A 27,184-nucleotide genomic window follows, 5' to 3' on the forward strand; every position below is an offset into this window, starting at 1 on the left:
TCCTGCTGACCAGATGCCACCGTCAAAAGGAAAGTCCAAGTGTTAAGAGACCTCTGATATGATTGGCTTTGTGCTGATTACTGTATCTCCTCTTTTGTTCCTTGTGAACAGTTTATCATAGAATCAGGCACCCATTCTGCCTGTGGAGACCCAGTTATGCCACACTCTCAGAATGAGCTCAGATTTGTTTAGGGGTATGAACTTTGACTTGTATTTAAAGTTTGTGGAATTCCTGAGCTTTGTTTATTTGGAAAAATGTTGCAGTCCATTTTAAAACTAGTGATCTGAAACTCTCCATTAACTTACATCCTCATAAATGTGGGTGGCTGGACTAGAAAGCTTAGGAGCATTGTCACATTCCTCATTACACAAAGTACATTTTCTTCATCCTAAATCCTGTATACTCAAAGCTTTTGGATGTTTGTAATATTTCTAATATGCAGCTGTTAAGGTACTTTTATCTGAGCACCAGTTATTTCAGAAAACATCCGCTGGTAGATAACGAAAGAGGAATGGCACTTCTGGAGTTACCTCTCTGAAACAAAGCGGTTGCCAGCCATGCCACAGCTCTCCAGGGTTGCAAGCCTTCAGCTGACACAGGAACAATGAGGAAGATATTGTTATTTTAAATCCTTTATCCTAAACTTTGCTTTGAGTAGGTATGTTTATACCAACACCAAATGGTGCTTCCATCAGTCAGGCTATACTGGTAGTAATATTTTGCTAGCATGGGATCAGGTTACAGGCCTGAGGCTGAGAGTTTATCTGTCTTTCTTCATATGAGAGCACCACTAGCTACTTTTTTTCATCTACTTTAACTGCTCCAGCTCTCAGAAATGTTGTTATTGGCATATATGTTATTTTTATAAACTGCATTAAAGATATTCCATTCTCTATCATCATTTATTTGAAAAAAACCCAACAACCAAGTAGTCCAATTTCACTGTGATATAAACATTTAATTCATTAATTAAAAAAAAAATAAAATGTGATAAGTGAGAGAAATGTGAGTTGGAAATGTAGCCAGCAGCTTGGAAAGCACATGATGGGAGTTGGGAAACAGCACAGTGGATATCTGCACTTCAGCTGAATGCTTCAAGTTTGTTCCAGACCATTAGGGCTCAGCATTTGCAACCAACAGTTATGGGAGTAACACATATTTGAGTGCAGACTGCACAATATTTTCCATTTACTGTACCCTAGTGCTGGTATGATTTTTCTTTCTCTAAAAAATAGGAAAGATCAAATTTGACAGATATGATGTGTAATCCCAAAGCAACAACTAATCTTAGTCCAAAATATTCAGACTTCTTTAATGCAGGTTCACACTCAAAAAAATACACTGAAAGGCCTGGAGGGAAATAACTGAATTTACAGAGATGCTCAAGCACCAGGGTATTCATTGGGGACTATTTGAGTTGAGTACTATGGAAATTGAGACTACTTTTTCACATCTTTGTGCATGTGTTAGGTTGCCAATTTGAAAATATTGCCCTCAGTTTATTTCAGTTCAAACTGCTTGCTGCAATTCTTTAATGCTTTGTAGGATTCATCTGCATGGGCAAACCAACTGATACCTAAAAGATCTTCTCTATTGCCTCCTAAAAATGATTGATGATATTATGTATGTGCAGGATTGACACATGCTAACACAAAAATCAGATAGTATTTTAGTAATAATTTGAATCTTAAGTCCTACAGTCATCACTTCATCACTCTAACATTAAACAACAGAATGAAAGTGTTCCTATGATAATTACAGAAACAAATGAAAAATACCCATGGATTTTTTTTTCCCTCCTTGAGTCAGGCTGCATGAGCTCCTGACCAAGAAATTAAAGATGAATCTGAACAGCCAGTTAAATGTTTATAGGTTTAAAAACTTGCCTAAACCATGTTATCATGACCACATACTCTACAGGGATAGTATCTGTTGTGATGAGCACAGATATAATAGAAGTATATTTTTGTGAAATTAAAAAAGTGTATATTGTTTGTAAAAATATACTATGTAGATCAGTAGTTTTTACTTATGGACAAGTGTGTTTTAAAACAAAACACAATTATGCAATGTTTCTATAAGAAAAAAAGAATTAAGTTCTATGTAGAAGCACAGCATTTTGTTTTTAAACAAGTTTAATTGCTTTTAATGCTGGTGCTGTGCTCAAATCATCCTTAAGTTACAAAGCAATATATTACATCCTGTAGAAAAAAAGGCAGAGATTTTCTCTGAATTTTTTTTTGTTGCTCAAGTGTAGTATTATCTTGTAAAAGTATCTTCAGGGGTACGTGCTTCTTGTCATTCATTTTGTTCCAGCAAACACTTTGCAGCCTTTGTGACCATCTGCAATGAGAAGGAGGAAATGGATCTGAAAATCAGTGGTTTCTGATTGCTGTCAAGAGGTTTACTACCATGCTTTTTTGTTGAAGAAAGTCAAGTAGTGGTATCACTGGCCACCAGCTAATGGCTAGTTCAGTGCAATTCCCATGAATGCTGGCAATTGGGATCCTCAGTTGTCTGCTCCACTCTCAGTCCCACACAAAATATGCTGCATTTAACACATTAAGATATGGTGTTTCTGGGACTATGTAAGTGGCTGCTGATTAGTAGGGAAACCTCAGGTCTGTGTTCAAATATCCTGTCCCAGACTTAACATCAGTAGACAATGAAATGGATCCTCCCTTCTGCATAGAAATACAGAGACTAAGCTGTTTAACAGTAATATTGATTTCCTTTAATAGCAGCTGTTATAGTCAAATAGTAGAGAGTAAACAACTGAAAGGTTACATTTGCTTAGCTGGTCAAGACACATCTCTTGCATGTCTGCTACTGAATTAGTTTAGCTTTGGCTGTCATGGATCCAGCTGTGTTAAGAAAGGAAAGGTGAAGCCAGCAGCATTTCAGAGACAAGATGCTAAGCTTCCCACATACACATTTTACACCTTCTGATTCAGGTAGCTGTAGTGAAGCAATGATGTGCATTAAGCAAGGAAATGAGTGTCTTGCAGAAGGATGAGAGCTTCACTTTGGCCAGTAAGCTGGTCTTCTTTCTTCAGGAAAGCATCATGACTATAGCAGCCAGAAGGAAAAAAGGGTCTAGCTCTGCCTTGCTGCTGCTGTGTCTGTTTTCATCATGTGGGAGATGCTAGAAATCCCTAAGGGGACAGGCTGCAGAGGCCCCACAGCAAAGCCACCCGTTGCACCCACTAATAACCTTCTTCCCTCTGTCCCTTTCCCACAGGGATTTCTAGCATCTTCCCTAGTCCATTACTGCCTGGAGTATATCTTCTAATTCTACTTCCCTACAGGAGAAAGTAATTCTTCTAATAACAGAAAGAGCTAACATTTTTGAAATTGAGCTGTTGTGCTTAAAAAGAAAAAGTCTGTGGAATAAATTATTATTATAACAATATAATATATATCATTACTGTGTGAAAACTTTTACATACACAAGCAAAAGGGAAGAGATTCATATTGGGGGAAAAAACCAGGTGTGAAGGTATTTTGCTATCTCTTTTAGAACAGGTGTTGTAGTCTGCTCTTAGCTGTAGGCATCATATTTCACCCTGTTCAGGGTGCATTTCTCTGCAGGATCACTGTTCGGCCATTAAAGAGAGAGAAAAACCCTCCTGCAGAGGATGATTCAGATCACTGAAGCCAAGCTCCTGCTCTGAATTATCCTTGAATAATTTGAGTTTCTGTTTATACTCTGTTTGGAGTTGGAGATGATTATCCTTCTAATGCAGAAACCTGAGTTACATGCAAGAAGGCAGCTGGTGTGACTGCCCTTCAAGATTTGTTTGTATTACAGTTCTATTATGATGCTTTCCATATTCTAGGCTGTTTTAAGAAATTAGAAAGCACTGGTTCCCTGTGACAGGAGTCATTTAGCCACCAGACATGCATTAAAAGTTCTTTCTTATCATGCCTTCAAAAGCATGGCTTTAGCAATTAGAATTCTGAACTCAGCAGTACTTGAATTCCAAGTCTTTTCTTCTTTCATTTCATAATGAAAAATTTATTTTCAAGAAACAGATTAATAAATACTTGCATCTTTAAGCAAATATTTACTATTTCCAAGTAAAACATGAAGCTGAGGGAAATTATTACTCAAGTTCTTAGTGACTTAGTGTAGCTTCAACATAACAGGAACCCAAAGAGTTCATTCCATTTTATGTATTAAGCCACATGCAAGGCTTTTTCTGTTCTGTCACTATCGAATCACAGTGAATGATACTGGTGTAAAGGAAAAAGGTTCAAATTAAAAGATTTATAGTAACACAATAATAGCTTTACACTTCGAACATGAAACATTTGCATAAATATTAGACATAGGCTATTAAACATAGACTTTATTTTGATTGTTAAACCAGTTCAATAAAAACTCTTACTCTGTCCCTGAGAGTTGGCTCCCTTATGGCCAGTGACCCAAATGACAGGACAAGCCAGCAGGTGTTCAGAAATGCTTATTGAAATATAAACTTGAGAGACTTGCAGTAGAGCTCACTTAAGAGACAAGACCATTTTCATTACTTTGTCAGCAACTTACTTTGTTTCCCACTGCAGTCATGGTAGCCGCTTTGCTAGATGTTTTTTCCTCTATTAGGACTGAATCTTGGCTTGTGTAATGAAACATTTTAGTGGAATATTTCAGTAGTTGAAAGACTTTGTTCTGACTGTGTTTATGTGCCTTTTGTTTTCTGTGAATGTTCAATTGTTGAGACTTACTGGCATAATCATTCACTGAAAATGAATTTCAAAGATGCATGTGCATATCACTATGGAAACTGGAAGCTGAACTTAAACAGAAAGACCTGCTGCTGGGATGATTGTGTGCTTTGTCCAATGTGGGCAGGGTAGCAGTGCTATGTGAATTATCTGAATAGTCACAGAGCAGTGCAGTGGTTGTGACTGGCAGAAACTTCTTTGCCATTGATTCAGTGAGGGTAAGAATACCTCATGTCTGTGAAATGATCTTAAATTACAGCAGCTGAAAGCAGCATAATTTGCTTGTGCACATTTTATTATTAGAAAAGAAAGCTAAATTGTATACTTTTTTTTTCTTTTTTTTTTTCCTCAAACTCTGTCTTCAATCCTCTGTCTTCACTTATTGATATGTTAATCCTTTGCCTGTGACCTCACAAGTCAATGACTGGTGAGGACACACTTGGCTCTACAGCTTCATTTCAAGATTATGTTTGAGAGTTGAGAAAACATTCATTTACTGCTTGTGGAAGATAATATTTTCTTTTGAATTTACCTCTAGTATGGTGAATGAGAAGCTAGTTTTTGTCACTTTGCAAATTATTGGTTATTATAATGCACCATGGAAAATAATGCTGCAGTGAACCAGAACTTTCATCTTTTTATGGCTCTTTAGATGACAGTTTCATGTTCTGTGGCAGTCACCTTAAGGCTAGACACTTCAGAAATATCTGTAATAGATTAACAGGCTGTAGAATAATAAGAATATTTGCATTCCCCAAATTACCAGGTCTAGCAATTTTTTTTCTATCATCTAATTTCTACAAACCTTTGTAGTTTTTGACTATTTTGTCAGGATAACAATATAGTAACTTAATCAGCATCATCTGCAGTGAAAACTTTCTTCTGAGTTGAAGTTCTTTATTTTGTCATTCACTTTTGTGAAGTGATACAAAAAGCTCTCCTTTTTTTTTTTTTTCCTTCCCCCCTCCCATTCTTTGGGAAGGTAATAGCCTATACTGTAGAGCCCTTAGCCATCCCAAAGAAGTGGGTGGAGGAAGAACTGAAATGGGAAATGTTCCTGCCTTTCCTGAAATAGCACCTTTGAGCCTGACTATATGTTTCATGTGTTCTCACAGGCTTCAGTATTCACCTGAGTGCCACAGAAAGGGGCTGTCACCAAAGGATTTGGTGTCAGGCACACTGTAGGTACAAAAAGAGAGTCATTACTCCTTCCTCATAAAAAAAAATAAATTAATAATTTAGCATGCAGTTAATTGTTGCATGACTTCATGCCCTTCAGGTCCTTTTCTGAGCTGGTTTTAAAGATAAAATAAATATAAATTTCAGGCTGCATGAAAGCAAAATTGTGCCAATTTCTGGGAATAAAATTAAGATTCTTTTTCTGTCCTTTAGGGTTTGATTTATTCATAACTCTTTTGAGAAATTCATGCAGTACAATTTTGCTGTTACTGTCTGTTAAAGATTTTCCCTCCTTTCCTTTTATTGGCCCCATTTCTCCCACACACAAACCCACAAAGCCACAGATGCTCCATTACAATGATGTCAGTCTTGCTACATGCTCCAGCTGTTTGGTAGGTACATTTAAAAAGTTCAGCCTTTTACATTATGCCATAAATGTGTATTTCATGTATAAACATAAAGCTAACATATTGCAGATCACTTTAAGTGTAATTTTAAGGGAGGTTCAGTAAGTTTAAAAAATACTGAAAAGTGTTTAATCTTTCCTTTGGCGACAGTTTTGTATTACGTTCTCCAAAATTTTTTCTGAAGCAAGGTTTGAACATTCTCCGCCCCCTCTGCTTGTTCATATTCTGTGATCTTTGGAAAAAGCAGGGAGTTATTTTAGTAAGACAATATGTATTTTAAATAAAGATGTCTGAGGAGAAATAGGTTTCTCTCCACATCTTCTTGGTGCTCAAGCCCTTGGTGTTCTGTGCACCTACCAGCCTACCACACTGAAAACACCTAATTCCTGGAGTTGCTGGATTCCAAGGATACTTGATATGGCAGATATTCTGTTGATATGACATAAAAATGCTGACAGATTGTTTTAAAAAATTTTCAAGAATTTGGTCTGAGCCTTAAAGCCTTTCTTTGTATAGTGTCCCGAATTTAAAATAAAAGGCTAAAGAGTGCCTATTTGGCTCTGCCTTCTCCCCCTTTTCTCTTTGGTATGTGCTTAAGAGTTCAGCTCATTCTAACTATGTGGATTATTGAATAGTACCCACAGGATTCTTCCCTGATCTCCCCTGGGTGCTTTCCTTCTCACAAGCAATGTCTTTATTTCTCTCTCTCCTTTTGAGTTGCCTACTTTGTCTTAATTTGAATGTGGTGCTGAGTTATCACCATATTTGTACCATATAGTAGTCATTATTCTAAAATAAATCTCCTCGCTTAGGAAGATTTTGAGGCTTAATCTCTGTTTTGTTGGCTCAGTAATAAAATTACTCTCAAGAGGACTGATGAAAGCTGAGATCTTTCTCAGTAGTTCATGTTGCTTCAAGCAAGACCCAGAGTGAATAAAGGCTCTAATGTGATTGTAGAGCCTAAAGTTTGAGACTGTGAGTTGTTGCTATGTGGCTGCAAAAGAACCTTCATTGTTCTTGCAGATCAGCTTCATGTGTACTTAAAAATTCCAGATCATAAATACACAGCAAGGTATTAATGATAGAGCAGAGCTTCAGTATTGAAACCTGAAAAAGAAAAATCTGATAAAGTCTTTAGCAAATCACTTGTATGCCAGTCTCCTCACTAAAGTAGCAGCAGTATAAGCCTGTTCTGCTTCACCTGTGTACCTGCCAGCATCATGTACATCTCAAACCGGAAAACTGTATTCTGTGAACTGAGGGAAGCATTGCCCAAGGCCCCCTGCTTCTATGGCTTGTGGACATATCGTATGATACATAAAGTCAGTTGTATTTGTGACTATAATACAGGTACTGTTGACAAGTTCAAAAACCCCTCCTGCTCAGAAATACAGATAACATCACCATGATTTGGTTTCTTTTTAATGTGCAGGTCTTTTGTTATCCAGCAAATCCCAAGCAGCAATCTCTTCATGGTGGTAGTAGATAACGAATGCTTCTGTGATTCTATCCCACCAATTACCATGGCACCTATAGAAATAAGGTATATCCTTTTATTTGCAAACTAGTCAGAAAGAGATTCAAGATGCAAATATAGAAAAGTTTCTTATTATTTAAAACTTGCATTACATGTCTTAAGAATACATGATCCATTTTAGAGTGCTGGGGCTGTTTGAAATTAAAGCAGCTGAGAATTGATTCTTATTTTGAAGGAGAATTCACTTTTTTTTTTTTTTTTAACAGCCAATGCAAATTAAAAGAACACACGTATGGGCACACGTAGATAGCTGAACATCTTTCAGATTAGTATGTAATTTTCTTATGAGAATGGATCTGCTGATATTAGAACTTACAGAACTCCTTACAATATAGTTATCTTTTTTATTTTAGGGTTAGACTGGGGTATTTAAAATGTTTCAGAATCCTGCTTTCCAAAAATACTAATATGTAGCAAAGTAGATATAACACATGATTTTTAGTTGCCCCACTTTTTATTTTGTGCTGTTCTGTAGTTCAGGATTTGTTTTCTCACATTAGTTTGAATTTATCAAAAGAAGCCTGCAGTGTGCTTTTATTGCAGGCTTATTATGGAAAGACAGGCAGCAGGGCAAGTGCAAATGGTACTGTCTAAACTTTGGATCACAGGAGAAAGCACTAGAAGTACCTTTTTTTTTCTTGTGTTGACTATACATATCCCCTGGGGTTTCTGATGGAGAGGAAGGAAGAGGCTGAAAGATTTTCACTATATTCATTTCAAAACTCATATAAACTCAGAGTATTAAAATGCAATGCTCAGATCTCTCCTTAACTACTTTGTACATAATGAATCCCTTAAATGTGAGCGTTTAAAATCTCAGAAGATAAGAAGACGTCCAGAATCTTGTCATGGATTTCACCCTGAAGTAAGTTTCTACTTATTTTTCCTTGTTTACCTATATTTCCTTTCTTTTAGACTCTGGTAGTTTTTTATTTATTTATTTATTTTTAAAGGAAATACTCAGAAATCAAAAAAAGGAAAGAGTATTACATTTTAAATGCTGCATATCTTTTTAGTACTCCTGTAGACAATGTCTTGACTTGCTGCTTTTGTAGACTTTTTGTATCATATAAGAGGACATGTTAGGATGTGAGCACAGACTGGCAGCCAGGAATATCTGAGAATTTATGCTGGATGAAGGACTGACCACAGGATTCCTCATTAGAGATGATTTGGACCTTTTGCTGTTCATGTTTTTTTCTGTACCTACCTTCAGTACCTCAACTGTCATGCTATAGTCATTATGTTTACACATAGTGTTGCTTGGGAAGGATCACTACACCTATTCACTACCTCGTGTTCTACATAATACTCTTATGTGTGTAGTGCCAAGGAGATCTTGTAGAGACTGGGACATGATTACAGTGGCTTGTAGAGCATACGTTCACAGAAATCCATTTTACTCTAGAGTAACATACATTTGATGGTGTAATGCAATGTAGAATGAGACCTAAATTATGGCATGGAGAGGACTGCGTAATGCTTGTAGTTCATGCTCACTTTCAGGCTACAGTCTAAGCTTGCTTCAATGAAGTTGTGTACCTGTATTACTTCCAGAGGGTATTTAGTTCATGTGTTTTGTTGTTTGCAGCAATCCTCTTCTGCTTATGCAGTTTTGTAAATAAATTTGTATCATAATTGAGTGTAATAGCTTGTAATTATTTTCCTTTGGCTTTTTTTTTTCTTTAGGAAAATGCAAGAGAATGTGGTGGTGTCTCAGGCCTTAGTGCTAAACCTCCTCTTGTTGTTCTTCCTCTGCTATTGATGATTTTCTCAAGGTGACATAGACTGATGGGTTCAACTGGCATGCTAATACATGGATAAACTGTGATCTGGGAAATGGTGCAACACAGAGGACATGAAATATATTCAGAGCATCAGCATTTCATGATTTTAAAATGTCGATGATATAATTTCTTAAAGATACATTGAAAAAAAGATTTATCTTTTATCATGCAGATGTGAGTTTGGCATATGGCAGTCATGATTCATCAACAAAAGGACTTGGTAGATAGAGGTGACCATTGCTTTGTCCCATTAAAAAAAAATTTAAAACTGTACTTTTTCAATAAAGTATATTAAAATCACAGTTTCAGAGGGTATTTTAAGTATGATAATATATTTGTTCCATTGATTAATGATGTGAAGAGAATAAATTAAGTGGAATGTATTTTCTTATGCTTTTATCCTATTTCTGAAAAAAACTCAGAGGTAAAAATGTGGAGTTAGCTTTTAAAATAAGGCAGAATAATTTTTAATAACAAGTCAAGGAAACACATGTGCATATATGAAGCTGAGCAGGTAATGCTGTGCTGATTTATACTGAAGGTTTGGTTTCTGGAAATAGCTGTAAAACATCCCAGCCACATTTAGAAATTGAGACAAAGCCTGATTAAAGCCTTTTCCATAACTTGGACAGACTTTAGATCAAATTGGTTGATTTGGTTGCAGATGGCAAAATTAAATACTTTTAATCTGTTACAGTTTCTGGGAAGATATGTAAAATAACCTATATAAAAGAATTATAGTCTTTTGTTAGTGTTCTGCCCTATAGACATTTACTCAGCTAGGAAGAGCTTGTTACAAGGAAATACATAAGCAGAGAAAGTTTGACTTACAACACGTCTGCATCAGCAGCACTCATAAAGGTTTTCACTGAGAATTCATGGAGGCTCACTTGCAGTAGGCAAAGATCAAGACCATTATTTATTTATTTTTTTTTATTCTGGGCCTCATGTTCTTCTCTGTAAGGGAAACAAGAAGATAACGTAAGATTTATTTTTTTTTTAGTTTTTAAAACCCTTCACAAAGAGCAGTATTTATCCTAACCCCCTAGTATAATGAGTACATTCTTCTTGCAGTTGATTAGTAAAGTCCCTGTTGTGGATACGTTTGCTGAAGATCTTGATCTTTGAAGTATGCTAATCTCTCAGCTTATCCTTGTAGTTTTATATGAAATCGAATGCTATCAAGAGAATAACCTGACCTCCTAACAATATAAATACATTGGTTGTGAAATAAAATGCCACTGTTCTAAATCTGGTACTCGAAGATTGCACTTTCCTGATTGGGAGCAAGTATGCTTTTAGCATTAGATACACACTAAGCAGATCTACTATATATCCTAGGTGAGAGTAGGGAGGTAAGGCACTGAGAGAGGCTTTGTTTTAAGGAATACTATCCATCTTGTAAGAGGAAGAACTGGTAAAATAAAATTTCCACTTCAATGCTTTAACGGGTTCAAATGCACTGGCACTCCCTCTGGTTCTGAAACTCTACAGATCTTTGTCTGGACTCACTATTTTCTTTTCCTCATCTTTTTTGATGAGGAGTGTTTTCCAGCAGACTTCTCTGTCCTTCCTTGTTGGTCTCAAAATCACTCACTATGGGAATAATTTTCCAGCTGACATTCAGTCAATCTATTGTCTTAGTGACATGCTCTGTTCATTAAGCTAATTGGAAATTCAAGGCATACTCTACACTTGGACTGACACAGATATCCTGCAGTTCTTTGCATGTTTTTTTCTCTGAGCACCGTTCCCCCTTACCCTCCATCATTGTCTCCAAAATTCTTCTCAATACTTTATTTATAAAGTATGTTAGTTTCTGATTTTCCTTATAAGTTTCCAGAATGCACAACACTGCAGCCTCATAATGCTTTTGGATGTCTGATGCTTGTTTCTTCTCCATGCAACTTAAATGGGAAATGTTTATAAACCAACACAGTCCAGGTAATTTTTCCTTGTTAGTATAAAATGAAAAGAAAAAATCTTTCTCAATAGAGTCAATGAAAAGCTCTGCATACAGATGCTTATCCTGTCTGATGTGTAAATCATTACACAGAAAAGAAATACATTAAATTTCTTCTACTGAACCAAGATGAAAATGCCTAATAGTAATTCATTGATAATTTTGGAAAGAGGTGGACAGTTTTGTAATTAGGAGGGAGCCAGAGAGAGATTAAAATATGACTGTCTAAATTAATATTGTGAAAGAGATTAAAATATGGGTATGTAAATGAATATTGCTTAGAGAAATGTGATGGTTCATTTTCACATGCATTAAGACAAAATTACAAAACAGAACATACTGGTGTACACAAAAAGTTACCATGCAAAACAGAACAATCCAAATAAGCTGCGAAGCATAAAAACATTTTTTGAGTTGTCATTTCTTTGCTAATGAAGATGTCTTCTTAAATTTGTGTTTATTCATTTACAACTTTCTGATGCAGTGTGACTTCAGCTTTATAAACCCAGAAGTTTAGGAGTAATGGAGATTTCGCCTTGAGTTTGCATTTATGGATCTTTGCCTGTGCAGGTCCTCATATTCAAGTGAGTATGTTCATCTCATTTCTTCTGAATTTCAAACATCAATCCTCAGTGCATGAAACAGATCAATGGTAGGTAAGTGATAAAACCAAGAGATCCCTATTTGAGTTAGCTGGCTGCACCTACACTAGTAAAGTGAGTGTGTCTGGAAATGTTTCTTGGTGCTGAATCCAACTGGCTCAGAGTGGTATGTGTACATGCTAGTAAGATTCTTGTCTCCAAATGGAGTAGCTGCAATACAACAGCCTATGTCCAAACAGGAATGATGATTATGAGTTTTAGAGGACAGAGCTAGCTGACACAGGCTGAAGCATGCCAAGGACTATTTGAAACCATTTTGCAGAAAAGCTGATCTCATTCTAATGCATAGGAATGTTCCTGACCGTTGCTAAGTTTACCAGTCTGTATGTCATCATTAGCTCTGAAACACTGAGAAGGTGTGAAGATACCATGAAATGGGTCTGTGCTGTCATAATATAACCTGTGGCAGGTTATAGGTGTAATTATATTTCATAAAATCACTAATCATGGGTGCTACTCCTCTCAAATCCTAAAAATATCGCACAGGGTCTGATACAAAGCATAATGCAGCTAATAGAAAACCACAGATGTATATATGTATATATATATATACAGCTGCATAAATGTAAATTATATACATTTTTAATAAACAGGATATTCAGACATCATCTATATTTTTATCTCCCTAAATCTGAGGTCAAATTCAAGGAGAACCAGGACATGTATACAATCTGTTTATGCACAACACAATGCAAAGCTGAGAGTTTCAGCTTCTGCAGGGCTTAGATTTTTATTTCTTTTTTAGTCTCTCTGTTAATGGCATTGATTTTCAATTTATTAGCCCCAGCTGCCTCATCTTCCTTTAATCTTGATAAAGCAAAAGCTGTTTACAGGCTCAGGACTGGCCATAGACACACCATTTTCTAATGGCTTTGTGTGGGAAAACTGTCTGCCCATAACTGTCAGTGCTGCAAACACTCCTTTAAAATCCTCTAAGCCAGAGTGCCTCAGGCAGGTTTCTGCAGCTGTGCAATCTCCTCTCATTGCTTTTGTGACACTGAGACTGCCTGACCCACTGCATTTTGCTGCCAGGGCCAATTCTGCAATATATATGCTAGGCGAAACAGGTGGTTGCCTGGGGCAAGAAGATATTAAAAGCAGCAGTGATTGTTTCATTGCCTAAATGGCTTCAAGAGACTGTTTCAGTTTTCTTCTGATAGCAAAAACTCCAGAACAAGTCACTGGCCTGTTTAGCTCTTTGGGTTCAAAAGGCAAGATAGAAGTTTGGCCCTGAAGGTTTGAAGCTAAAAGACACCAGTTATTTCTACTTGTCTTCTGAGCCCTTTATGGCCTCCAAAGACTTTTACGTCTTGGGACCTTCTGCGTCTCAGAAATTGCAACTTTTAATGTCAGTTGGCATTCACAACTGGAGAGTTTTCTGCAGAACAGTGCATCAAAATTTTGCAGCTATGGAAAATACTACTTAATTTTCCTACTTCATTATTCTTTTCCCTGAGCTGTTCCATATACTTTTTTTTTCTTGTCCAAGAATGTATGCTTCTTTCTTGTCTAAGTTCTTTTCCATGGTTCTGAAGGTTTTAAGTATGTATTTACCTGTATTTATATTTTACAACAATGTACTCTCTCTGACAGGTCCAACTCCCATGTATCTACTGAGAGAGATATGGTTCCCATAGCATCTTCAGAAGATAGCACTGGAGTTTATCACAATGCAGTCTGAAGGCAATTTTATTTGTTCTCCTCTTTACTCTTTGGCCATGAGGCTCAAATCATATTTCTTCCATTATAATAATATTCTTGCAATAGCTCTGTGGGAGGATTTACCTCATCTTCAAGAGTCAGTCCTATGTTTCTTCCCAAGAATAGTTTGGAGATGGACGCTATAACTTAGATACACCAAGTCCCAGTGTATTCCTGTAATGTTTTGAGTGGGAGGATATGTTTCCAACTCTTTCTTTCTTTTCCCATAGTAACTGTGGTCACCTAAGAAAATATTATTTTATTGCTTGCAATTCCAGTACAAATTATTTTAAAAGTCCACAGTACTGCCTAGCAGATGCTTTGAAGGATTTCAAAACATATTGTTAATTTATGAAGAACAAACCTACTGACTATCATTGAAATAGAGCTGGAACAAGAAGCACTTTAGCGTTATGGTTGAGTTAAATACAGGTTAAACATGGTAAAACAAAACTTTATTGCCCTTCAGAAACTAGTGATACATTTTAAAACAAAAAAGTTACCTTACATAACATTTGCTAATGCCAGATGACTGCTGAATGATCAGTTTTAAGAAGGTGAAACTTTGCTTGCAGAATTAGATCTAATTAAAACAGAAATGAGTGTAAACAAGGCATGCCTTTTAGTTGTGAAAGCATTGTATTCCCAGGCACTGACATGTTCAATATCTAATTACTGAGGCTTCCTTTAGTTTTGTAACTTTAAAAAAGGCATCCTTAACTAAACAGAAAAAAACCTCAAAACCAATAAACTAATTGAAGAGTGGTAACTAAATATTTTTATAATTTTTTATTAAGTCTGAAGGTGACCTTTATTTAGGAGTAGCCAGAAGAGCTGTGAATTGATTCAGCCATCCAAGGGTGAGGCTGAAACCTTAAGAAGACAATTTAAATTTCAACAGTTTTAACAGATTTGATTGCTCATCATTGTGGCAGAAATAACCAGGTAATTGTGTTTAAGTCAAGCTACCATCTAACACCTCACCAGGTGTCTAAAGCTCACATTTGTTCTCTGCTCTTCTGTTAACAGTATCTGGCAGCATAATGGAGTGTTTTGTCCATGCAGAGAATTGCAAGTAATTCACTGAAAATTGACAACAAAGTATTGAAAAAAAATCAATGTAGTATCAATATAAATGGCACAAAAGCTACCGTACTTCCTGTGATATTTTCATTATTAATGGAGAGTTTTCTGTTATCTTTGTGCGAAATGGCTTTGAGGCGGCATTTCCAGTTTATCATGACAAGAGTGCTGCAGAATCTAAGATGCTTGTTGAAGAGCTGAGCTCTAGTTCATTCAAGTAGTGCAGTTTGGTTATCTCTTACTCAAATTCTTTTATCAAAAGGTTATAAGGAGTTGACAGCTAGTAGGGCCTCTGTAAGATCAAACTCAAAAGCTGTCTTTTTTGTTCCAGATGCGGTCTCGAACTGCACTTATATGTGTTTAAAGCAGCCTTGTAAGAAAAGGTTACACTTGACAATCCTGAGTCAAATTTGAACCTTAACACCAGAAGTTCAAGTGGTTAATGCTGGGTTTGTTTGACTCTGTTAGGATTTAGTTTGCAGCTTTCACATGCTGGGTATTTCACTTCCAGGAGAAAGGGAAGATCAGATTTCAGTTCATAGCAAGAAGTGTTTTGAATCAGCTATTTAAATGTCTTAAGAAGAGTGCTAAATGTTTAATAGAGAAAGCTAGTTGGGACTAGTTGGGAGAGCTGAACTAATCAAGAATGCTTTTGGCAGACATGCAAATGTGCAGATGGCTCCTGAGACAGGAAATAAAGAATTGTTTTGTTTTATTTCTTTGGTAGTGTTTTGGCACTGGTCGGCTGGGTTTAGCTGGAAAATGAAAGATTATTTTTCATTTGCCCATGGTTTTTGTGGAGAAAAAATATCAGAATTAATATGTAAGCAGCCAGCTGCATTTCTGGATCTTCTAATACTGCCTCTGAGACATTACTGTGATATGTGCAAGAGTTAAGAACCCTGAGTTCCTTGTCAATCTTTTATTATCTGTTATGGTAAATGAAGTTGTTTAGATGTATCTGTTTCACAGAGGTGAGCAAAATAGGGAAAAAAAAAAGATAAATCTACTTATATTGTTGTTTTCTGAGCATCAAAACCAGAACAGAGCCACAATTAATTTTTAATTTCATCATCACTAACAGACTTTACAAAGCAGGACACAAAACCCTAGTGACAAAGACCGTAATGAAGTTTTGTGATTTTCACATCAGATCTTTGTGGGTTTCAGAAAAACATTTTGTTTTAAAGCAAACATTCTCACTGTTTTTTCTTCGAAGTTCAAACCCAAATAATTACAAGAACTCCTAGGAAATCTATCCTCTGGAGAAATGCTGAGCAAAGAGTATTCTGAATTCAACTTAAAACCTAAAGTTGATGTGATATACTTAAATTCATATAAGTATGGACTCAATAAGGGATATCTACTTAGTATCCTTTCAGTCCACTAGTAATGATATAAGCAGAGATCTCTGTAGGAAGATAAATATTCTGTGAGATATAGGAAGCTCAAGAATTGTTATTTTCCACTGATAAAACTTTTCTTGGCAGAAGACCTTCAGGTTTTATTTAAAAGAAAAAAAAAACACAACACTTTAAAAACTTGTTTTTATGAGAACTTAGAGATGCATTGTTTAAGTCCGTTTTTTAACCATGAAATCTTTTTGGCATATGGCAGTCATTAGGAATTTGCATCTGCTGTCTTGAAAGATTTTTTCTAATAGAAGATACTTAGAAGTTTCACATTTAACATATTTTTCAATAAACACTTGAGAACTTCTTAACAGTAAACAATGATCTTAAACTGCCTTGCCAAGCATGTAAATGATCTACAACTCCTAATGCACCAAAGATTGCTGCATATTTTCGGCCCTGCATTTGAGACCTCTAGGCAATGCTGTTTCAGATTAGGACAAACCATGAATTTCTTAACTGTTTCACTTGGGAGAACAAGGCTTTATCCTTCTGATATTCATGGCAGAAAACCTGGAAATTTGTCCTGCCCATTCCTTTCCAAATACAGCAACCCTATCTTCATTAGCATCTGACAGATTTAAGGTTAGTGGAGGATACCCTAATGCAAAAAATATTACAATCCTCTATGAGAAAAATAATGAGGAAAAAAAGCCCTCTATGCTTTATACTGGTTTCACTGCCTGTCCAGCTTTTGCCGCAGTCTTACATAGAAGAAAAATCCCTTGTAACGTGGCAGGAGCATAGAGGAAAGATTATGGCCTCTTGAAAGGCAGGAATGACACATTTTGTCTTCTGTCCTGTTGTAACAGTCAATAGAAATACCCATGCCATGTTCTTGGAAATATTCTTGCTTTCATGTAGACCTGCTGGTGAAACTACTCAGGAACAGGTAGGGCATATAACATTCAGCCTTTTTAGGTGTTAGAGAGCAAAATAAAATGTTGTTCAGACAGCATTTCCATGGCTTTCATATAAAGCAGTTTTTATGTGGAAGGACATAACCATATGTTATTAAAGACAGAGTCTCAGTGCCAACTTGAAGAAAAGGCAGCGTGGTGCATGCTTGTATTTGTGTCAGGAAAGGCATCTTAAGAGAAGCTTCTTTGCTATCCAGGAGTGAGCACAAACAAGGACAGCACAGACTCAAAGCTGAAGCAGTTTAAGACAAGGGAACAAGGAAGGGAAGTTGGGTCTGAGTAAATCTGAAAAACAGAGTAACAAAAAGACAAGCTACCCACTGAGCTAGGTTTGGCCATGGATCAGCAGAGGGTTCCTCTTGAATTCTTCTCCCATGCTGTCCTCATTTCATAGTTAGGGAGGTGGAAAAGCAGAGAGCTCAGGATGTGAATTGAGGGAGCTGGGTCTCTTTGGCTTGGAAAAGAGGAGACTCAGAGGCGACCTCATCTATGTTTACCAATACGTTAAGGGTGAGTGTCTGCAGTACAGAGCCAGGCTTTTTTCAGTTATGCCCAGTGATAGGACAAGGGGCAGTCGGTGCAAACTGGAACATAAGAGGTTTCACGTAAACATCAGAAAAAAACTTCTTTACTATGAGAGTGACAGAGCACTGGGACAGGCTGCCCAGAGAGGTTGTGGAGTCTCCTTTGCTGGAGATGTTCAAAACCCGCCTGGACATGTTCCTGTGTGGTGTGCTCTGGGTGATCCTGCTCTGGCAGGGGAGTTGGACTGGATGATCTTTTGAGGTCCCTTCCTGCCCCTAAGATTCTGTGATACTGTGATGTGAATCCCTTGAGATTTTGCATTGGAATTTCAATCAGGAAAAAAAAAAAAAAAAAAAAAAAAGTGGTCTGGTCTTTGACCTGTCTGGGCTGTAAATACTTTGCTCCAGAAATGCTACATTGATCAAAAGAGAAACTAAAATTGAGGAGCCTAGTCATTCAGTCAGTTGTGCAGAAGTGATGTAAAGACACGGCTCCAAGGAATTTTACATATCAGCTTCTTGTTCAGCTTATTAAACTACAGTGTCCCAAGACAAGGTAGGCTGATGATTTAAATGGACACAGAATATGAAATCAAGTAAAAAATCTCATATCTGCTGCAAATGATACTACAGTCTTATCCATTTTTTTTTAGTAGAAATAGCAGGGATATAGATGCAGCTGTCTTTTTCCGCATCTTTAGCGAACTTTAGCTTGGAGCATGTAGTCCTTCATCTAAAATATCTGTTATCTTAAGATCAGAGTTATAAATAAAGAAGTTGATTTGAAACATAGTTCATAAAGCATGTCAGATTTATCATGCTTATCAGAACTCCCATTTTCTTTCAAAGCGGGAAATCTCAAATGATGCTTGTAAGACCTGAAGTGTAATATCCTAAGAAGTCTACTTTCTGGAAGAGAAGAGTATTACACTGTTCTTAAAGCTTTTACATAGCTAAGTAACTGTGTTAATACTGCAAAATACTCCCAAGAATCCTCTTGGCCCATTTGTTACTGAACTTCTAGAAACATGAATTTCTGTTACCTGTACTGTATTCTGAAAGAGATTTGCATCTCATATAAATGAAAAAACAGGTGCTTTAACATATCAGTAGACTGAGTTTTGCTTATTTTTTTAATAGCTGAATAATCACTGAAGAAACAAGCACAGCATTCATAAAGAAGAAAAGAGAAAGTAAATGGATATAAAATTGACCTGTCATTCCTTGTTCCAGTCTTTAGAGACTGCTGTTCTCCACATCTGTTTCTTCTCCATAGTTTTATCATGATGGATCTTTTCTGCTATAGCTTATAGAGCTCTAGGTCCTTTTAAATTCTTCCATTTTCTGTTTCTATTCTGACTTTTTTTTCCATGAGTGCTGAAAAAGAATCCTAAAACACCCAACAAACCACCAAACCTTAGCAACAGATCGAAGAAGATAAAGAGCTCAATGAATCTCTTTGGAGGTTTACATACATTGTGCTACCATTAGAACCAGAGAAATCAGTTTCACAGTACTGGAGGGGATATGTGTGTTTGTACATATGTCTATCTATGAATGTATATTTGTATATAGTGCAGTTCTGGAAAAAAAGTTATGTTGTAAAGAGTGTTACTTTACTTATGCAAGTCCTGATAAGCAACATGTCATCCTAGAACATCCTTACTTTCTGGTTCTTATTACACCCTCTTAACCTAGTCTATACCTATGCACTGGAGTGCAATAATTCATGGACTATTATGGGCCATGTGTATTTCAAGCTGGCTTCTCAAGTGACAGCATAACTGTTTCACAATCTCCTGGTCCAGTCTTCAACAGAGAATGTAAATCCTTGTCTCCTTTCCCTCACTAGTGAATTTCAGGAGTGTAGCAACATTCTCTCTATCCATGCACCGCACAACAAGGCTCCCCACACTTCATTCCATCTGTCCTCTGTACTTGGACAGCATCTAAAGTCTTTAATGTATGGGCTGGGGGGGGGAGAATCAGGAAAGAACATTGATTGAGAAGCCTCAGTGACAGTATTTTTTTCAGTCCCATTTGCTTTGACTTGACATTTTTCACGGATTTGTTGGAGACAATTAGCATCAGTTCCTATTTATATGTTCACATAATGTGTTTTTTGCACTTGTGCCCTACTTGAAGTGGCTTGGCAGGATCATTCAAAGTAATTGAATTCCATGGTTCACTTTAAAATTATTTTCTGAAGTGTAATATAGAGTCTAGTGTTTTAAGATTTACCTGTCAATTCATCTTTCCTTTAGTTTCAGTGAAAGAAAAGACATTTGCTTTATCTTGAGGCTTGACTGTAACAAAATGCTACTTTTCCTTCTGTTCCCACAGTTTCCTGTAAGCTGTATCAGAAAGGTCCCATGATATGTACTTAGAGCAAATTCAGCAGGGAAAAAAAAAAGTATAAATGGGCCTGATTCTGTGTTCCCCTTCAAGCAGTGTGTGTTTGAGGTGGCCACTGCTGACTGGAACCTCACTTTTTTCTGGACTTCTGCAGCTTAAGAGTTTTTCTTAGAGTTTTAAATAATGTGTTAGCCTCCAGTCTCTTAAGTTTTGCAGGTTCAAGATCACTCCTGTGCTAACTCGTTCAGTGAGCTTAACCTGTTGATTAATACAATTGCAAGAAGAAATGCTATTTATATCTTTAGTGCTGCTTTGTTTTTCCCCTTTTCTTTCAATCTCTACTGTTGTCAGAAAACGACCATTTTTCTGATTATTTTTTTATTCAGTTGTCTCAAGTTAATATATGACCTTTTACCTTTACTGAGGAATTTCCCCATATGTCTGCTCAAAGAATTTCCTTGGATGATTCTCTGTGGATTTCATTCCATGTTTTGTGGAAGTGAATTATGATTGGATTAGAAAGGCGTAAATCTTCCTGAGTTTTCAGGAGATGATTTCCTGGATTTCCAAAGTTAGCAATATGTCATTCTATCTTCACCCATGCCCTGGGCTCTGTATCCCTGTTCCAGGTGGAATTGGTTTCTGCCTGGTTGAAATTCATTTGCTTTGAGTTGGAGTTCTTAATTTTTAGTCATCAAAAGCAACTGAGATCATGCAAATGTAAGCAGATGGCTTTTGAAAAGAACTGTTAAAATAGTTCATAAAGGCTACTGCTGTGGAAAATATAGTCAAGCTAATTTTATGTGTGTAGAAGACAGGTCTCTACCAGGTGAGATCTATTAAAAAGAAACATTCAAAGAGCTAAAGCTGTCTAATTGACAGCAAATGATATCCTATTCTCTTTTCTTCCTTGTGAAAGGCTTACAAGGTATTGCATGTTGCTAGTGTTTCTCTATTATAAAGACAAATATATATTCTTCAGAATTTACTTAAAACTATTACTGTAATTAATTATTATGATTTTTCTGTTAAAAATGATAATGGATAATGTTATATTAGTTTAAACATGCTTCTTTAAAAATTCAGGAGAAAATTCTCCTAAGTTTTTCAATATTTCATTGATGCAAAAATATTCCAATTTCTGTGCACTTCTGTCAATATAAAGAGCAACATTAATTGCATAGGGAGGCCCATGTCTGTACATAAGAATCTGACATGTCAGGAACTTATTAGTGAAATAATCAAATAATAGAGATGCCAGGTTCACACTGTAGATGCTTCCAAATTAGAGGAAGTAGAATATTAGGGCTGCTTCCTAAGTGCACCATTTAAACTTATATTTTTGCATGAGGATCTCTCAGGGAGCACTGAGCCCCTGATATGCTCCCCTGCTCTGAGCCACTGTTGATCAGTTATTACAACTGCTCCCATTTCACAACCGGCAGAGTTCTTGATCAATTCTGATTATCGGATGCTGGCACTTTGCACAAGTCCAATTGCTAAATCAAAGTATTTGTAGCTGTTGCAACCTATAGCACCCAGTGTAATTTTAAATATTATCTCAGTTGTCAGTTTTCAGCCCTGCAGTAAGTGCTGAAGGGTCCTTCTTTCCTAAGGAGACTGTCAAGTGGGACTCCACAGGCTGCCTTCTCATCATCTTAACATATACATGAGTCTGCTAGGCAGGACTGTGTGCAGGGGAACATTTGTTGGCTTGGTTATGTTGGTATAATTATACCAGCTGTAATTACACCAGTCTGGCCAGGATAACTCCTCCTTTGGATATATTTAGTTTGGAATAAAGATATCTTTTTCTCCTTAAACAGCTTTCAAAGTGACATAAGCTAAACCAGAGATAAGCACCCATAGTTCTTACACGAATGTCCAAATATAGAGAGTTATATTTATATCCCAATTATAACAGTTATACTTAAGCCACTATAACTATGCTAGGTAAATTTCCCAGTGTAGAGAAGCTCTTAATTAGGAGGTAGAGTCTGAAAGGTTTTCAGTTGGCTAATGCCACCCAGCTTTGAAACAACACCGTGTCCAATTCAGCCAGCAGCGTTTTGTGCTTAGTTCAGTGTGGGGTAAGTCTGAGGTCAGAGGGGGACCTTTGTGGGCTGAAACCTGTTTCTAATATAACTGAAAGTATAGCTGCAGAATAGGGGTGGGGTTGGTGGAAAGACATGATATGGCCAGCCTGGTGTTTCCCACCTTTTTGAAGGATGCTTGGTCATGGTACTTCTTTGGGTCACATTTGTGCCTGGCAAAGGGCTTAACTGTTTTATTCTGATGTGGACCAGAAGCGTTTGCTACTTCCATATGAGGCTGCTGCAGTGCACCTTTGATCACTTTGATAACTAGAGGCAAGTAGACTGATAAAGAAGGGTGTTGCCCACTTAATAGATAATGTTGTGCTAGCATGAGGCCCCACTGCTTTGTCATTTACAGGTGTTAGCTCCTAGACTGAATTTGAGACATTAGTTTTGATTTAGAACTGTCAAAATAATTTTGACAGTTCTCCCATGTAAGAGAATGACTTTCCAGCACCACGCTTTCCTAGTTAAAATGAGCAAAGGCATCCCCTTGCACTCTGAAGGAGGAGTCATGTGTCTATAAATCATTTGTTAATGTCATCCCTTACTAGAAAAACCTCTGTGTGCTGATCATCCTTCAGTACATTTTGCTAAATACATCCTCTTCTATTAATTGTGGAGCTTATGTGTTGTGATGGAAGTTGGAGTTATGTAAGGGATAGAAGGTAAGGGACTTTTGCACAGGTTTAATCCCAGTGCTTGTTAAGGAAGTATGTGAATATTCAAATCTTATCTGGGTAGGGTAAAAGGTACAGAAAAAAATTGGGAAAGTGTTCATTCTTTCTGACAATTTCTATACATATTTAATCATGTGCTGTCAGATGCACAGATAACCTTTGACTCAGAACTGCTTATATTTTAGATGTAGGTAAAATAGTTTAATAAACTGTATATAGAAATTATATACACTTAGAGAGCTAGCTGTTATGGGAAACACCCTTTTTTTTTATTTTAATTTTTTTTTTCATAGTAACAAATCAATTTGTCTTCAGGAACAAGCATTGTGCTAAGCATGGAAAAAATGTTAAAGGACTTATATATTTTTGGAACTCTTACCCTGCTTTTCTAATATTAGATTTTGGCCACTGAAAATTGTGTAAAGTATCAATAGACCTTTGCAGCTCTCCAAAAGACAGACAAAAAAAAAAAAAAGAGAAAGAATAAATGCTCTAAACTGTTGAACACATTTGGGAGAGAAGGAGTTCTAATCACATTTCAGCTAGTGCTGCAGACAGTAAGTATCAAATTGGGGAAATCAGATAAAAACTGTAGGAACATTTGTAGATAAAATTTAGAGGTGGTAAATCAGGGCACATCTTCTGCTGACTCAGAAAGGAGAAGTGCACAGTTGATGAAATAGACAGATGCTAATGCTTTAATTCAACTCTCAAATGCTTTTCTCAATAGCACTTGAAATGAGAAACGTCTGGTGGGTGATGATCAGTATTTGCGTATCATTCCCACAGTGAGGAACTTCCCAGTGCTTGTTGTGTGACACCCAGTGGTGTTCTGCAGGGAGCAATGCAATGTTGCCTTCTCCAGCTACAAGTTTAGTTACTTTCTCATACCTCCATCTTTCCTCACTCGATTGTGGGTATGAAATCTGCACAGTGAAATCTGAAGCTGAAGGTAGGAGAAATTTGGCTGATGTGAGAAAATCGTGGAGTTAGTCTGATAGCTTTGTAAAGTGCTTAAGGACCCTTTGGGATGAGATGTGCTATATATCTTCCAATTACTGTGTTTTAAACTGTTCATTTAAAAAAGCCTGCTTAAGTTTTTGGCTCAGAGAGGCAAAACTTCTTGAACCAAAGTTGGAGGCATATGTAAAAGCAATAGCCAGTTGCTTTAACGAAGCTCTCCTGAGGCTCTAGAGCTTGAAATGCTTCTTAGACAAGTGTGTGTTGCCAGGCTGTTTTTTCCCAAGCTCTTACAGCTCTAGTAATATGGTTTGAAATGAAAATAAAATACAGAAGCTTAGTTAATTTATGCCACTTCCTTAGCTGTGTTTAATACACAGGTTGCGTCCTGAACTTATTTGGTCATTTTGATGATTGGCCAATTATGTGTAATACACTGTACACTTTGGCTTTTTATTTCCTGTTTAATTCTGAAAAATAATTACAGTGCCTCTCTAAGAAACAGCTGTAGTTTTAAAAAATGTCACAGCACATTAAATATGCTTCTATTTTGGTGATTGTCACAATGTATTACTTCTTAAAAATAATTTATGCACATTACAGATAAAAGACACAATAGATTTTGAGGAAACACTGCACGCCACAGAAATAAGTGATGGCAGTTGTGCAACAATAAGGGGAGCTGCTAAGTTGTATTAAGTTGTGGCCAACATTTCTGAAAAAAAGTTTTAGTGTGGTTTTGTTGTAACCTCTTTCTTTCCATGGAAAATAACTTTTCCTTGGGAGAAAAAAAACCACAACATTTTATTTCTTGAAAAAAAAAGTAAAATACAAAAATTTTTACTTGGAACTGACATTGTGAAAAAAATAAAATTTCTGTTCCACCTAAAGTGTGTAATTTTTAATTTCATGTCAAAATGTTTATTAGAATGGCAAGGGTTATATTTTGTTGACTACCTGATTTTTTATTTATTTTTTTTTTATTTGGGAGCTGTAAAAATTTTGTATTTATATAAATAGTAGCATGTTTGAATAAGGAAATATGATTCAGATCTGTCTGACTGCTAACTCTGGGAAAAACAGATAAAGAATAAGACAGTTTCCTAAAAGAAAATACTGTCTCTGTTCAATAAGTTTTCCCCTTCATATTGCAGTGTAACAGTCAGTGGCCCTGATCCAACATGCACTGATCTCAAAGGTTTGTTCAGATTCATGTGCAGCTCCATCAGCTTTGGTAGAGCAACTTTTTGCTAGAGCAACTTTTTTGCTAGAAATTGCACAAATGCCTGCTGGAGCCTAATTTAGCAAGGGACTTTACCCCCTTGAAGCACAGTGCTTCACAAACCCAGTTCTGTGAGATTATATGCACAATATATTTCAGAGCCACTCTCAGTGACAGATGCATCATTTGACTTCAATATGTGCTCATTTTGTTGGTTTTTTTTCTTCCAAAATGTGCATTTGAATACAAATGAGCCTCAGCACAAGCTAAGAGAGAGACCTCTTTGTCTCAAACTATTAAATGGCTAAGCATCCTCAACTGAAAAAAATAAAGAAGGGACCTGACACAAGCTTGCCTGAGCTGTAACAGGCAGGTGCTTTTGTTGGTTTATTTATTTTTCACATGCGTGTATTTCAACACTATCAAGGCAAGCCCAGAATGAAATACAATGGAACTTCAACATTAACATCTGTTTGCCCTGTGCTGTCCAGTGGAGGCAAAGGCCCCTTTAAAATCAATCTCACACTCTCCTTTCCCCATAAGGGAAGCAAATGGGCCTGGAGCAGGCATTGCTGGGCATGGTGCTCTTGATTCAGGTAAGAAACTGAGTGCTAGTGCTGGATGTGCTTTTAGCTAATTCAGTCAGACAGAACCCCAGTGATTTGTATGCCCTCTCTGATCTTGAATTGCAGATCAAAGAAAAATGCAGGCTGCTACTGTCAGAGCACACAGCTCCCAGACTGTGAAAACGAAGAACAGCACCTTGAGCTGCAACTGTTAAGGGAATCTGCCATAAATCCTGTTGCTGCATTACAGCAGGATGGGTGAAAGCCACCCACTGTGTTTGGCTTGTAGCTGCTACTTGGATTTTACAAAGCCTGCTCACGTTTTTTTTTTTTTGTTTTTTTTTTTTTTTTAAGATACTTTGGAGGTCTCCTTGCAGTGCTGTGTAGTTCCCTGCTCTTATAAAAGCAGTGACTTGCATGCTCTGTGCTAGAAGATGGGAATTTTTTATGAAATTCACTTTTATGCCAGGGAAGTGACAGGGATTAGTGGCAGCAGTCAAGACTTTCCTTTCAGTAAAGAAAAGGAGAAGCTCATTTCCATTCCAAAACTTGATGCACTGTTTAAGCCTTGTGTTTGGACCAAAACCCTGGCAAACTATAGGTAAGTGGCAAAACACTCAATAATCAGGATTAGGTAATAAAATTGAAATGGTTTATGGGACCTTTGTGGGTCCTGGGCATGGAGACAAATTTCCCTCACAATTTCCATTGAATTATTGCATCTGGGGAAAGCAGCATAGTGCCTCAATGAAGATAGAAGTAGATGGTGGCCTGGGAGGAATTGTTCAGGGAGTCTGTAATGTCACATAGTTCTGCAACAGGCTGCTCAATAGGTAAAGCCTGTCCTTGGAATCTGGAAACTTTGGCAACAAGGATTCCAGTGCTGCAGGAAGAAGGTGTAAACTTACCATGCTACTATCTTAATCCCCTTAGTAGGAAAATCTTTGATGGCACTGCAAGAAGTGGTAACCTGGATGTGGAGCTGAGGCACAGGGGAAAGCAGAGTTGGCTGCTCTGGCACATCCCAGTCATCCCCCCTGCCTAAATTCTTACAGATATTTTGCCTGAGAAAGAAAGCAGGTAGACAAAAGGAAGAGTATTTTTCCTGGCAAAAATTATGCTGGAAAGAGGATGAAGCAAGAAAAGCCAACATCTTGATTCTTTAGTTGAAGTTCTTTCAGCTTTGCATGAGACACAAGGAGGGATGATTATGTAGCCACACAGCCTTGCAGCTGGGTGAATGAAATAGTTGCCTGCTGCTTTGAGGAGTCCCTTTAGTGTCTTAGTGACTTTCCTTGAATGATCATTACAGGCATTTTCTGTAATCCCAAAGATGCAGAATTAGCAGTGAATCAGGTAGCAGAAAGAACCCCTAATGCTGGAAGTTGTGGTGGACTCCAA

The 27,184-nt window shown here is 37.0% G+C and overlaps 1 protein-coding gene across 1 annotated transcript in view; it reads left to right on the plus strand.

The window, feature by feature from the left end:
* CACNA2D3 (calcium channel, voltage-dependent, alpha 2/delta subunit 3) overlaps positions 1-9,941 on the plus strand; it is a 366,879-nt gene extending 356,938 nt beyond the window's left edge. Inside the window, exons 36-38 of the mRNA XM_009993350.1 lie at positions 7,748-7,860; positions 8,635-8,717; positions 9,542-9,941. Of these exons, the coding sequence (XP_009991652.1) occupies positions 7,748-7,860; positions 8,635-8,717; positions 9,542-9,634 (289 nt within the window). The 3' untranslated portion in view covers positions 9,635-9,941. The remainder of the gene's footprint in view (positions 1-7,747; positions 7,861-8,634; positions 8,718-9,541) is intronic.
* The last annotated feature ends 17,243 nt before the right edge of the window (positions 9,942-27,184 follow it).

Source organism: Chaetura pelagica, unplaced genomic scaffold, assembly GCF_000747805.2.
Source record: "Chaetura pelagica isolate M959 unplaced genomic scaffold, ChaPel_1.0 scaffold630, whole genome shotgun sequence".
Classification (NCBI taxonomy): Eukaryota; Metazoa; Chordata; class Aves; order Apodiformes; family Apodidae; genus Chaetura; species Chaetura pelagica.